Consider the following 15,034-nt stretch of genomic DNA (forward strand, 5'->3'; position numbering starts at 1 on the left):
CCAGCACTTACCCCATCTGCAGCGGGGATCGTCAGGGATCAGCGCGCACATCAGGCAGGGGATCAGGCAGCGTCTCCTGTGTCCTCTTCTCTTCTGAGATCACGACTGCTTCCTCCCCTCCTCATAGGCATTCAATAGGATGCTCCAGGACGATGTCAGGTGTGATGAAACGCATAGGGAGGAGCAATGTGCTGACGTCACCGCGATGCATGGAAGTCCTGGACTACGGGCTGTTACCGAGAGCCGGCCGGCTTGGTTTTTACTTTGCATATGGTGCTTTTATATAAATGTAAGTGCAATACCTCCTGTTATTTTTTGTAACATAAATTATTTATGAGTTTACACTATGGAAGCTCTTTATTACTCTTTTCTGGGAAACATCTGCTCTAACCTTCCTGTATGAGCCGTAAATCCCTGTGAAGCTGGGATCTCGGCTGTGTGCAACCAAAGGCCCGAGCTGGGTATCAAGCCACAGGCGTGTATGATCTCCCATAATTAAGAAATCCACAGGAGCCGGTAAGCGGCAGTTTGCGTGGAGGTGGAAGGCAGACCTTTTTCTTTTATCACCATTCCTGGGTGTTTTGTGTGATACTTGCACAGTGGAGAACAACTATCAATCTGAATGGACTATCAATTATACACTATTTGACTAGTTTTTCCCTTTACTGTTTGATTGAAATTAGGTTTTAGTACCATATTTGTCATTTCTTTAACTTACAGCGTGGCTTGATATTTGGAAATCCAATAGGATCGCCTGACCTTTCAGCCAATCGGGAAACGGGTATCAGACCTGCGCTTCCTGAATAGTGGAAAGGCGGTTCAGTGTCAGAAAAGCGAATATTCATTTGCTTTTCTAACACACCTGGGTGGGCTCCGAGCGCAATGCTCTGCGCTCCGAGACCACCTTATTTTCTAGCCTACTAGAGCCTATGGCTCTAATCAGGTGCTTCAAAAAACACCCCCGCCGCCTCTGTAATTCAGGTGCCCGGTGTCCTAAAAGGGGCCGGACGCATGAATAGGAGGTGGCCATGGCTATGCATGAATCTATCCATTAATCATATGGGGGGGGGTGGTGTGGATAGAGGGGGCGGTGCCCATGCTCCCCTAAATGGACGGGCCACCCCTGTACATAAATCTTATTTTCCATGCACTCTAGACCTTAAAGTGGTTGTAAAGGCAGAAGGTTTTTTATCTTAATACATTGTATGCATTAAGATAAAAAAGCCTTCTGTGTGGAGCAGCCCCCCTAATACTTACCTGAGCGGTGTTGCAGGAGTGTCTCAGCTGCCCGGGACTCCCCTCCTCAATGGCTAAGACAGCAGTGTGGCATGATTGGCTCCCGCTGCTGTCAAATCAAAATCAGTCAGCCAATCAGGAGAGAGAGGGGGCAGGGCCGGGTCGCGGCTCCGTGTCTGAATAGACACAAGGAGCTGTAACTCGGCTCAGGTGCCCCCATAGTAAGCCGCTTGCTGTGGGGGCACTCAATAGGAGGGAGGGGCCAGGCGCGCCAAAGAGGGACCCGAGAAGAGGAGGATCCGAGCCATACGTAATTTTCAGATTTCCTGGAGTGAGTCTTTAATGCTGACATTGATTGGTTTTTATTCACTTTTTTGTGAATAGTTAATGTACAACATATTGATTTTACATAATAATGATAATACCTACCTTATCCATATCTAGAACTGTAACTTCATCAGGCAAAGCTGAGCAAGAAGCTTAAAAAAATACAAAAAAATACAGTTTTTCTTATGTACACACACACCTTTTTTTTTTTTTTTTACCATATCAAGAATAAACTTTCAGCTTGCCCAAGTTTTTTTTTCTTTACAGAAACGTGCCCAATTTATATTTGTTTTATCATTGTTCTTTGCAGCTCAGAGGCTGAAGTGTTTTGACAAGGCAAGAGGTAAGACTTTTTTTAAGAAATGTTCTGTGTGGCTGCCTCAAGTAGACATGTGCAAATCAGTTAGATCCAAATTCACTTCTTAATAAATTTTGACATACTTGTTAATTCCGAAATTTCCGAATTTCGAATTTTTGAAAATTCAAAATTTCGGAAATTGCAAAATTCTAAATTTCAGAAATTCAAAATTTCGAATTTCGAATTTCTGCATTTTCAAAAATTCGGAATTTTGGAAATTCAAAATTTCAAAATTCTGAAATTGGAAATTCGGGAATTCAAAATTTCAGAAATTCAAAATTTCCGAAATTCGAAATTTACGAAATTCGAAAATTCAAAATTTCGGAAATTGCTAGATTTCGGAAATTGGAACATTTCGGAAATTCGAAAATTCAAAAATCCAAATTCCTAAATTCGGAAGTTCATAAATTCAAAAATTTGAATTAGGAAATTTGAAAATTCGAAATTAGGAAATTTGAATATTCGAAATTTCATAAATTTGAAAATTCAAAAATTTGGAAATTTGAAAATTCAAAAATTTGGAAATTTGAAAATCCAAAAATAAGAATAAAAATCTGAAAATTCAAAAGAATGAAAATTCGAAAATCTGAAATAACTAACTAATAATAAATATTAAATTATAAGTATTGGAATTTCCTTTCAAATCTGGCTTTTAGTGAACGTAACAAGTACGAATTTATCCGAAGTTACGAATTATCTGAAATAACGAATGCCGTATCTAAACGAATAGAATGTAACGATCTAAAAATAATAAATAACAATAATAAAACCTTTTTATTACTATTGTTTATTATTAATTTTTTTTCTATTCCATTTGTTTAGATGAGGCATTCATTATTTCGGATAATTCGTAACTTCAGATAAATTTGTATTCGTTACTTTCACAAACAGCCACATTTGAAAGGAAATTCCAATACCTATAATGTAATAGTTAGTTATTATTAGTTAGTTATTATTTCAAATTTTACCGATTTTCTTTTTTTTTTTTTTTTTTTTTTTTTTTAGATTTTCGAATTTTCGGATTTTTGAATTTCCGAATTTTTGAATTCCGAAAATTCAAAAATTTGAAATTTGGAAATCCGAAAATTCTAAATTCGGAAATTCGGAAATTCGGAAATTTGAAAATTCTACAACACTGCAATTATTTGTGACTTCTTTGTGAATGCTTGAGGCATTCGTACTACACTTTTTTTTTTTTTTAACAGAAAAGTTTGTAATTTATATTTGTTTTATCATTGTTCTGAAGTGTTTTGACAGGGCAAGAGGTAAGACTTTCGGGTCAGCTTTTAAGAAATTTGCTTTGTGCCTGCCTCAAGTATTTTTCACAGGCATCACAAATATTGGGGGTTATTTACTAAAACTGGAGAGTGCAAAATCTGGTGCAACTCTGCATACAAACCAATCAGCTTCCAGGTTTTATTGCCAAAGGTTCATTGAACAAGCTGAAGTTAAAAGCTGATTGGCTACCATGCACAGCTGTACCAGATTCTGACTGCTCCAGTTTTAGTAAATCTACCCCAGTATGTCTAATACATTTATTTTCTGGCATCATCAGGTCCATCTAGTGGCCATTTTGCAGTATTTTCCTGATTAAGGTATTTCAGAAAAATGTCACATTATGGTCACTAGATGGAGCTGACTATCAAAGAAAATAGACCTATTACAACACTGCCATTATTTGTGACAGCTGTGTGAATGCTTGAGGAAGTCTTACTACATTTTTTTTTGTTAAATATACTCCCTTACATTGAGTTTTGCTAAAATCCTTGCAATTTATGTAACTGGGAATTACTTTTTTTCAACAAAAGCAGAGTTATAATTTAAACCACAGACTCAGTATCAATTCTGGTGTATTGTTTTTGACTTTGCAATGGATTGTGTTGGTAGAGAATTAACTCAACTTTTTTATACTTTACAAATTAAACAAGGCCAACACACACAGTATCTTGTTATTGAACTTTGGTCTACTTACACGAATGCTCCTTTATTACTATAGTGTTATATTTGCGACAGTTTGCGTACTGTACGAATTTTGTGATGTCCTCTGATAAAGAGTTATGGTTTGGGTGACCTGTAATATGAAGTTATATAGGTCATTCATTGAAAAAAGCAAGTGAAAAATGCACATTTCAAATTTCAAGTAGAGGTCAGGCAAGGACACCATTGTGCCCTTAGTCGGAGATAGGACAGATACGTACAATTCAGGTACATTTTGCCCGGGAGAAGTTCAGGTAAGAACATGATACAGTTGGGGCTCACTCTGTAGATGGGGGACCTTGTGCCTTCGGCGGTATCTGTAAAGGGGCAGAGAACATGTGTAGGTCAGTGCCATGGGGCTCACATGAACATCATATATGGTAGCTTAATTTCCATTGTTTCAGCCTTCAGATTGCTCAACATTATATAGACATTGTAGTCATGTGTGAAATTGTAGTCTTTAATTAAAGCTGAAAGGCAAACAGAAGCACTATATTACAAAAAGTATTGGGAGGCCGCCTTTACACACACATGAACTTTAATGGCATCCCAGTCTTAGTCCGTAGGGTTCAATATTGAATTGGCCCACCCTTTGCAGCTATAACAGCTTCAACTCTTCTGGGAAGGCTGTTCACAAGGTTTAGGAGTGTGTCTATGGGAATTTTTCACCATTCTTCCAGAAGCGCATTTGTGAGGTCAGGCCCTGATGTTGGACAAGAAGGCTTGACTCGCAGTCTCCGCTCTAATTCATCCCAAGGTCCATAAAGACATGAATGAGTGAGTTTGGATTGGAGGAACTTGACTGGCCTGCAAAGAGTCCTTACCTCAACCCGATATAAATCCTTGGTAATGAATTAGAGGGGAGACTGCAAGCCATTCCTTCTCGTCCAACATCAGTGCCTGACCTCACAAATGCTCTTCTGGAAGAATGATCAAACATTCCCATAGACACACTCCTAAACCTTGTGGACAGCCTTCCCAGAAGAGTTGAAGCTGCTATAGCTGCAAAGGGTGGGCCAACTTAATACTGAACCCTACGGACTAAGACCAGGGGCGACCCGTCCATTAAGGGCTCACGGGCACTGCCACCTCCATCACGCCACCCCCCTATATGACTAATGGATAGACTCATGCATTGCATGATTCTATCCATGGCCGCCACTGCCACCCCCTATTCAGGCGTCCGGTCCCTTTTCGGACGCCGGGCGCCTGAATTACACCGGCGGGGGTGTTTTTTTAAGCACCTGATTAGAGCCATATGCTCTAATAGGCTTAAAAAAAGGTGGACTCGGAGGGCAGAGCCACCCAGATGTGTTAGAAAAGCAAATTAATATTTGCTTTTCTAACACTGAACCGCCTCTCTGCCAATCAGGAAGCGCGGGTCTAATACCCATCACCTGATTGGCTGATGGCACGCGTGCCCCTATTGGACGCCTAGCAGAACGGAAGAAGAGAGAAGGGGGAAGCATGGAGGACACAGGAGCCGTCCCACAGCTCACCGCCGTCACCCGCTGCCTGACGCGCCACCAAGATGGGGTAAGTGCCAGGCAGACAGCAGGCGGGCGGGGGTCAGAGTGGCTGCATTTGATGGGCACAAGTGGCTGCATATGATGGGGCACAAGTGGCTACAAATGATGGGCCCAAGTGGCTGCATATGATGGGCGCAAGTGGCTGCATATGATGGGCGCAAGTGGCTGCATATGATGGGCGCAAGTGGCTACAAATGATGGGCACAAGTGGCTACAAATGATGGGCCCAAGTGGATGCATTTGATGGGCACAGTGGCTGCATTTGACGGGCACAGTGGCTGCATTTGATGGGCACAGTGGCTGCATTTGATGGGCACAGTGGGGCTGCATTTGATGGGCACAGTGGGGCTGCAATTGATAAGGTTTTTTTTCAGTATTTTTCAGTTAGTTTGCGGCCCCCCAAAAAATTTTGAGCACCAGCCGCCACTGACTAAGACTGGGATGCCATTAAAGTTCACATGAGTGTAAAGGCAAGCATCCCAATACTTTTGGTAATATAGTGTAATTACACATATATGGAAGGGATTCGTAATTCTATCCATCCAGTCCGGAGATTTTCACAGCCATGCCACACAGCCCATCCCTATCTGGCAGATTTTTCTCCTCTACATTCAGGGATCATTCACGCCATACTGTATTATCAAAACTGATGTAAACTGATGGAAAAACTGCACAGATTTCACTTGCAGAGACATGAGTTTACATCAGTTTCACATCAGTTTTCATGCTTGTTTCAGTGAGTTTTTTTGCACCTTGACATCAGTTTTCATGCCCAACTCACACCAATGTTACCAGTGTAGTGGTGTAAACAGGGCACATAGAGAACAATTGTTTTTTTTGTGCCCCTGCAGAATGCGTGTAGAAAAACTGACGTCTCTGCACCATGGTGTGAACAAGGCCTTACAGGTCTCTCCCTCCTCCGGCCTGTGATTGGACAGTAAAGGAGAAGCAGCAGACTAAAGTGCTCATCTCTCTGTCACTCTGCTCTCTCCTATTAGCCATGTCTCTTGTTAGCATGTGAGCACTGTAGCAAAATTCATTGGCTTCTTGTACTGCTTCTCCCTCTCCCAGCCTGAGCTCTGTTGTACAGGGACTGCAAGACGCTGATACCAGATCACATTCAGGTGCTTATATTGCTTGATTGAAAAAAAATCCTAATCATGTGTTTATGAATACAGAATTGCATTAGTGTGCTTTTTTAATCTACCTTGAGTTTAGCTTTAAAATGTAATTCCAACCAAAAATGTATTTTTAGTTTTGTTTACAGAGATCACAACATACAATCTACACCAGTGCAAAGAAAGTCATAATCAAAAATTATTTTACAAAGTGGTTGTAAAGGGTGAAGCTTTTTTACCTTTATGAATTCTATGTACACTCACCGGCCACTTTATTAGGTATGTAAAAACCAAAATAAAAAATAAAGTACAGCGCTGCGTTTAAACTGAAAAAAAGGGGAAAAAAATAGCAGCCAACACACCTATAGACTAAAGGTAAATAATACATAAAAATAATAAAAGTGTAGCGCTATAATTCACATCTACAAACGTGTGTATCGCAATACATATGTGCATATAAAAATAGTGATTACTACAAAAACATGTATGACCATGATATGGATAATAACAGATAATTAAACCGTGTTAATCACATAGAAAATTAAAAATAAAATAAGCAATAATAAAGCTTGGTGATCAGATGTGCCAGTGATTAGAAACCAGTGCTGGTTCCATAAAACAAACATCAAACAAAGTAAAATCATAAAATATAACTGTCCATATTGTGTGGAAAAAATAGTGAAAAGAACATCAGCAGAGTTCTATGGGGGTGATGAGTGGCCAGATGGTGGAAAGAAACTCCCAAATTCACAGATGGATGATTGCACCAGATCTGACGAGTAGGTAGAAAGAAGACCACAAGTATGTTTAGATTGTACATCAGTGCCGGGGCCAACACCAGAAGTAGAGGAGGCTTACCGGAACTAGTTTACCTGAAATGGTGTACGCCAGACAAGTCAAAAAGGCTTAGTAACCACTGGTTCTGAAAGATATGTCTTGTCAGATGTCATCAACACATGGTGGGGAAAGGGGTAACAGCACGGCTTCCTCGCCCATGGATAATCCAGCTTAAGCCCAACGTGTAATACATGTGCCATGCAAGGAGCAAAGAAAACTCACATAACGTAATAACGTTTTTAAAACCACTAATTTATTAAAATAATAAAAAACAGACTCACATTTTGGAAGAACGAAAAAAGCTCAAATATCATATAGCGGCGATCGTGAGGGGTCCACCCGACATGTTTCAGCTAAGGAGCCGTCATCTGGGGTATGGACCACCCTCACCTCACCGCTCTATAAACAAAAAATGACCCCCACTGGGAGTGTCTACACACCGGAAGTGCAAATAATGGAAAACACTTCCCGTTTCTGGGGTCATAGGATGTCTGGTTAATTAACTGTAATGAGAACAAATATTAAGCTAGAAACAAATATATTCCATACTTTAAATATTTATAGGATTAGAAATGGGAAATATTTATTAAAAAATCATAACGTTACATCCACGTTAATACCCTGCGGAAAGTGTGATCCCAACTCATATACCCAATATGTCTCTAACCGTGAGACACCTATTTTTTCCACACAATATGGACAGTTACATTTTATGATTTTACTTTGTTTGATGTTTGTTTTATGGAACCAGCACTGGTTTCTAGGGCAGTTCTGAAGGCAAAAGAGGGTCCAACCCGGTACTAGTAAGGTGTACCTAATAAAGTGGGCGGTGAGTGTATATAAAACTTGTATTATTTCCATACTGGTGTGCATCTAAAAGCTAATGGGTAATGTTATATGCTGGTTGCAGTTGTTCTTCTGCTTCCAATTACTTTGTTTAAATTACCGATTAATTTCCCAGGAAGGGAACTGGAAGCAGTAGCAACTTTATTTTCAATTCTACTCTTCTGCTTAGCAAGGGTTCTGGTTCTCTTAAATACCTACAGGTTTAGCCCAATATCCTTTTTGGGGAGGGTCATTTATAAAAGAGGGCTACACAATGATGACTGTAAAACTTTGAATTCCCCCATACTTTGTCATTTGGTGACAAAAAAACAAAAACAAAGGTTCGAACCTGTCCCCACTCTATCCAAAACTAGAAAAAGAGCTTTGCCTGTAGTTATTTTTCATGAGGAACTTCCTATACCACCTTCTTACCTGGTTTGCTTAATTGGGCTTTAATAAGATACTCGCATACCCAGCAAATCCTGCCAAAAGCCACCACATGTCAGGTCCTGAGCCACCATCTTCTATGTGACAAGGCTTCCAGGTCCCAGGAGTTGGCTTCCTCATGAAGCTCCAGTGTATTAAACATGGCATCAAAGCCTCCTGATATGGCTATTCCAAGAGGCTTTGGGCTTGGAGGGGACATATCATTCTCACCTAGGTGAAGAATTTGGAAGTGTAGGGTGTGCTTAGTCAAAAATAGGTACCCCCCTGCAAAAATGTTTATTTTCAATTTGCTAAAGGGAAGTGGTGGGGGGCATTAGGTAAAGAACATTAAAAAGTGAAGGAAGGTCCACTTTAAGGTCTGGTCAAGGAATCGCTACTGAAAACACCTCTCAACCCATCAGCTGTTACACTGCATGGACTGGCTGTAGGCATGCTCTAGTTTGAAAAAAAAACAAAATCAATCAGGAATCCTCTGTAAAAAAATGTTTAGAATGAATAAATTAGAGAAATAAACTCCACTAAAATTATCAAAATGTCCCAACCCAATGAGGCCACTGCACAGCAAACACTCTGCTTCCAGAATATTTATATTCAGATGTTACCTTTGTATAAAATATGTCCTGAACTCTCATCCACGTCAATGTCACTCTTGTCCAGTAAGTAGAGGATTCCGGGGCTGAAAGGAAAATGCAAAATACATTTAATGAATCGTAAATCCTACGGATTTATTACTGTTCCCATCCAAATGATTGACAGCTGGAGTTTGATTGGGTGCCACGGCTATGTCTGCATTCTGATTGGACGCACATGTGTTTATAAAATAGGGCCTTTATTTGCAGTGTATTCTTTGTGATATAGCCGCACCATATACACACAGACACTGGCATCATTTAGCCCTCGTTCACATTAAATGCGGCTTTGAAATAGTGCCACTTCATGTGAAATCGCAAGATTTCAAAGCCGCATATCAGTGCGACTTCTGGTGCGACTTGTAGTGAATTAACTAGTTTTTCAAATCGATGCGGCACCACAAAGTCAGTGTTGCACCAATTTGAACACTGACATTGCCGACAAATAGGATGCGACTTGTCATGCAATTTGACAGGTCAAATTGCATGACAAGTCACTCTGGTGTGTGAACGGGGGTGGTTAGACAGAATTCTGGTTTGCCACAAAAGAACAGACACTGGAAAGACCAAACAAAGATGGACTGCATACACAAGAACAATAGGTAGTTAAGGTTAATTAGTTAATTTAACTAAAAGTTGCACCACTTAAAAAGAGAAGTACGGCCAAAGCTTTTTTGACCATACTTCTCTTTTGTGTCATAGGAGTGCACTTACTATTTGCACTCCCATGACCCAGCATCAGCCAACATCGAGCTAAAGTCCGGTACCAGCTGAAGTTACAGAGCCTCCCTAGAACTGGCGGCTGGTGCTCAATATTTTGGGGGGGGGGACGCAAACTAACGCCACTATTCCCCCCGATGGAGACGGTCGGGAAGGCGGCGACCCCCCCCCCCCCGCACGAGATAGACATGCAGGAGGTGATTCCTCCCCTGCGCGCGGCAGAAGGACGGGAAGGCGGTGATCTCCCACCCCCCTACCCAGCGAGAGACGGACAATCAGAGACCTACTTAGGAGGCAGATGACAAGGGAAGAGCCGGGGCCGATCTGTAGACATGTAAGGCATTGTACCACTCGGGATCTGGGTGCTTCTCTTCCCGGCCAAACAGGAAGTGGGTCCTGAGACCTAATTGGCTGGGGGTCCTAAGACTCCCGGCCAATCAGGTGTCAGGACCCGCTTCCCGATTGGGCGGGAGGAGAATCAGGAAGACAATAGCGAATATTAATTCCCTATTGTCACACAACTGGGTGGGCTCAGGGCACAGTGCTCTGCGCCCCGAGCCCACCCTTTTTTAAAGCCAATTAGAGCCCCCAGTTCTAATCATGTGCTTCAAAAAAAAAAAAACCCCATTGGAATCCATGCGTCCGGTGCCCTGCATGTAGATTAGGGGCTGTACACATGGATTAGGGGGGTGGCGCTTCTGCGCCCTTCAGGGATGGGCTGCCACTGCTCTCCAGGCTCTGGAAGGATCCCGATACATACACATACATGAATCAGTTATAGTCCACTATGTTAAAACTAAACAGGGAATATACAAGCTAAATATATGGGTGAACCACTGTACATTAAGTATATTGGAACTATTTTGCCTGTTGAAGTTTTAGTATCGCTATCCATCCAGTCCTGAGATTTACACAGTCTTGCCACACAGCACGGCCAGTCTAGCAGGGAGTGGACCTGATTTGTTTCTGCTACCATTAAAGTGGAATTAAAATCAAATTTCAAAATGTATTATTTATTTTTAATTGACTCGATAGCCTAAATGTGCATTTTTTTTTTTTTTTTACAAATAAACAGTTGGCCATCCTGCTTCAGAAGTGTTTGGCCCAGTGACAGGTTCTCTTTAACCTTTGGATATTCCTGAGAGATGAAAGGGTAAAGTCACTTATCTTGTTTATACTCACTGGATGGAGGTGTGAGACAGGTGCACTTTATTATTGGTAATACTAATTTCAGTAAAGCCATGGAGAGTTGAGATATCTGACAGGGCCGCTTCCGCCTTCTCATGTGCTGAAACTGTCAATATCCATTTACCTACAGACTAAAAACAATAAAAGTGAGTACAAATACTGTATATGACATATATATATATATATATATATATATATATATATATATATATATATATATATATATATATATATATATATATATGGCAACATGACACCAATGATCTTTTTAGCTGTCTGTAAGGGAGGGATTCTGACCACCACTGTAAGGAGGGCAGTCTACCTACTGACCTCTGATGTAATGGGCATTCTTCTCTATGACTACCAATGCAATGGACATTCTTCCCACTCACCACCAATGAAAGAAGGTTCCTCTCTCTGAACAACAATGTAAAGGGCATTCTTCCCACTGAACACCAATGTAAAGGGCATTCTTTGTACAGTACCGGACAACAATGTAAGGGGCATTCTTACCGCTCACCACCAATGTAATGGGCATTCTTCCAACTGACCACCAATGGAAGAAGGTTCTTCTCTCGGAACACCAATGTAATAGACATTCTTCCCACTGAACACCAATGTAGTGGGCATTCTTCCCACTGAACACCAATCTAATGGGCATTCTTCCCACTGAACATCAATGTAATGGGCATTCTTGCAACTGACCACCAATGAAAGAAGGTTCTTCTCTCTGAACACCAACGTGATGGACATTCTTCCCACAGAACACCAATGCTCCTTACATTGGTGTTCAATGGGCATTCTTCCCTTTGAACACCAATGTAAGGAGCATTATTCCCACTGGGTACCAATGTAAGGAACATTTTTCCAATGACCCATTTTTAAAGGGGTTCCTCTGGTGGGAAAAAGCTGAGAAAGGCTGCCATAGTCTAAGCTCTGAGTAGCGAGATTTAATAACAACTCAAATCATTGCCAAATCCAGAGTTCATTAAGTGAACATTTGCTTCACCTGGGACATATTTGCTAAGTGCCAACTTAAGCTTTAATTTATGGATCTTACTTTTGCAAAGCAAAACCTGAATACAGGTTAACATGCTGATCCAATGGCTTCAATACTGAGACAATTCTAAAGCCTCATACACACGGTACGATTGTTGGCAGGGGATTGTCTGTTGACAGACTGTTGTTAGAGTTGCCACCTCATCCCTTTAAACTCAAACACATATTAATTAAATGGGCTCTGTGGCTGATTAAGGTAGTAATTAAACTCACTTGTTGCCTTATCTGCATTTAATTAGCCTCAGAACCTGTGTAATTCATATGTGTTCAGGTTTAAAGGGATGAGGTGGCAACCCTAACTGTTGTCCTAAAATCTTACCGTTAGTACGCTCCTTTTGACAATTGTTGTCCAACTTTTGACCAACAAATGTTGGATGACAGGCTAGTAAATTTTTGGCGGACAACAGTTTGTCGTCAGATTTTCGTATGGTCAGTACACAAATCCATCACACAAAAGTAGAAAGTACAAACACGCATGCTCGGAATCAATGCTTACCAAACACAAAATTAGCAGAAGGGGCCCAAAGGGTGGCGCTCAAGAACTGAAATTACTCGTAGTACGTCACTACGCTCGTGTTTGTGGCACGACAAATGTGGAACGTTAGTATTGAAGACAAGATCCTGGCACACGCCCTTTTGACAAAAATCAGACGCTCGGTTGGCCAACAATTGTACCGTGTGTACGAGGCTTAAGTCACTGACCTAAAACTAGTATGCAATCCCTACATGTTGTGACAACTAGCATTTTCAGAAGGAGGTCAGGGATGGCAACCCCCATATTTCCCTTACAACAAGTTTCCTGTAAGACCTGAGTACACCCAAAGGTGATCATTTTTTCATAGGCAGATCTTGGTGGACTGAACTCTAGATAAACTAGACACCCCAACAGTAAGATCTTCCTACCATAATTCTGGGCCCTGTTACATTCCTCATAATATAAAATAAATATTCCAGCAGGGAGAGTAGGAACCCTTCATAGTGGGCATGGTAGGTGTGTCGACATCTCACCAATAATGTCCTAGAGAGATAGATGAAACTGTAGGCATATAACAAAATACCAGCATTTCAGTTGTGATGGACCGACCCTTTCCGAATCCTTAAGGATCTGTTTATAAACTTTTTTTATACACACTTCACACAATTTTCACCCAAAATTTACACATTTTTCTGATTGGATTAAATTGGGAAAATGCTTGAGTCGTGGGTAAAAGTTGTATGAGTCTTGGGTGAAAACATTTATAATTAGACCCTTTAAAGTGTCTAAGGCTACCAGTAATATGATTCACAGTAATGCACACGATCGGATTTTGCGACAACAAATGTTCGATGGGAGCTTGTTGTCGGAAATTCCGACCGTGTGTAGGCTCCATCGGACATTTTCCGTCGGAATTTCCGACAAATAAAATTTGAGATCTGGATCTCAAATTTTCCGACAACAAAATCCGCTCTCGTAAATTCCGATCGTGTGTACACAATTCCGATGCACAAAGTTCCACGCATGCCCCGAATCAATTACGAGATGGAAGCGCTCGTTCCGGTAAAACTAGCATTTGTAACGGAGCTAGCACATTCGTCACGCTGCAAATTTTAAAATCTTTTAATGCAGCGCATTCTCTTCTTCTTTATAATGCAAGAATAATGAGTTATGACAACCTGATTTCTTTATTATTTCTCCTTATCTCATGAATAATTTTTTATTTTTTTCGTCAGATCTCCATAATAATGTTTAGAATTTTTGTTTATAGTGTTTTTTTTTTTTTTTATAGTGATCTTCATAATTTTTTCTTTCGTTTTGTGTCAAGTTACCACAACACCATTATTATCTTGTATTTTTTAACCTCAAGGAGGTTGGTGTTGGTGTCCCTTGTTAATTTGACATTGTATTTTTGAAATGTACCTGCCTACTCACAAACAAACTGTCCTTTTTGAACTAAAACACATAGGCAAGTATTTGTGGAAAATAAATAGCCATTTATTATGGGTCATAACAAACTAAAGAGGAAGGCAATGCTGGAGAAACTGGTGAAATTTGCGAAGCCTTTGTACCCCAGGGCACACATCAATTATTTTACAGTCAAAATTGTTGGCCTGAGGAGTTCTTATAATAGTGAGCACAATCCGGTCCAAGAGATCAGGAACAGCAACAGATGACATATCTGTCCCCAGGCTGTGGTCTGACCACAGCCTGCGTCTTTTGTCAGACCAGACTGAACCCAGGCCATCACTTTCTTGTCTTCCTTCCACGCTTCCTTCCACGCTTGCTTCCAGGCTGTGGCTCTGGTGTTGTAGTTGTGGCAAGAGGTGGAGGAGGAGGACCATGGTTGAAATCAAACGTGGCTTTGGCTTGTGAGTTCACCCCTCAACCCCTTATTTAGGGCTTGTAACATAACTTCCTCACATAAGAGGCACTCCTCCATTTCCTGCATTTTGCAGGCTGCCTTGTAGGCATAGTCGTCTTGATTATTGGGGGGGGTTCTGAGGGCCGCAGTAGCCTTCCCGAAATAGGCCAAGTGCTGCCTCCTCCAGGTTACTCCTCTTCCTGGGACTTTTTTGTGGAAGACCGAGGGGAGGGACCTGGGATTCAGGCAGGCTACTGGGCCTGGCCACCTCCTGGCTGCCACTTACCCCGCCACCTCCTGGCTGTCACTTTCCACAGCCTCCTCCTGGCTGAGACTTTCCTGTGTATGAAAAAGGGACATAGTTTTAGTTTTTGGTTCATCAATCACACACAATTTTCAGCTCATGACTGTTGCAAATTGAATGTTAATAAATAGAAAAGACTAT

General features: G+C 41.2%; 1 protein-coding gene across 1 annotated transcript in view; it reads right to left on the reverse strand.

Moving 5' to 3' along the window:
• Nucleotides 1-15,034, reverse strand: part of LOC141107616 (uncharacterized) — a 106,673-nt gene that overhangs the window by 23,679 nt on the left and 67,960 nt on the right. The window contains exons 12-16 of the mRNA XM_073598469.1: nucleotides 11,186-11,322; nucleotides 9,257-9,330; nucleotides 4,120-4,215; nucleotides 3,894-3,992; nucleotides 1,666-1,715 (exon numbers count right to left, since the gene is read on the reverse strand). Coding sequence (XP_073454570.1) covers nucleotides 1,666-1,715; nucleotides 3,894-3,992; nucleotides 4,120-4,215; nucleotides 9,257-9,330; nucleotides 11,186-11,322 — 456 coding nt within the window. The remainder of the gene's footprint in view (nucleotides 1-1,665; nucleotides 1,716-3,893; nucleotides 3,993-4,119; nucleotides 4,216-9,256; nucleotides 9,331-11,185; nucleotides 11,323-15,034) is intronic.

This window comes from Aquarana catesbeiana, linkage group LG09, assembly GCF_042186555.1.
Source record: "Aquarana catesbeiana isolate 2022-GZ linkage group LG09, ASM4218655v1, whole genome shotgun sequence".
NCBI classification, from domain to species: domain Eukaryota; kingdom Metazoa; phylum Chordata; class Amphibia; order Anura; family Ranidae; genus Aquarana; species Aquarana catesbeiana.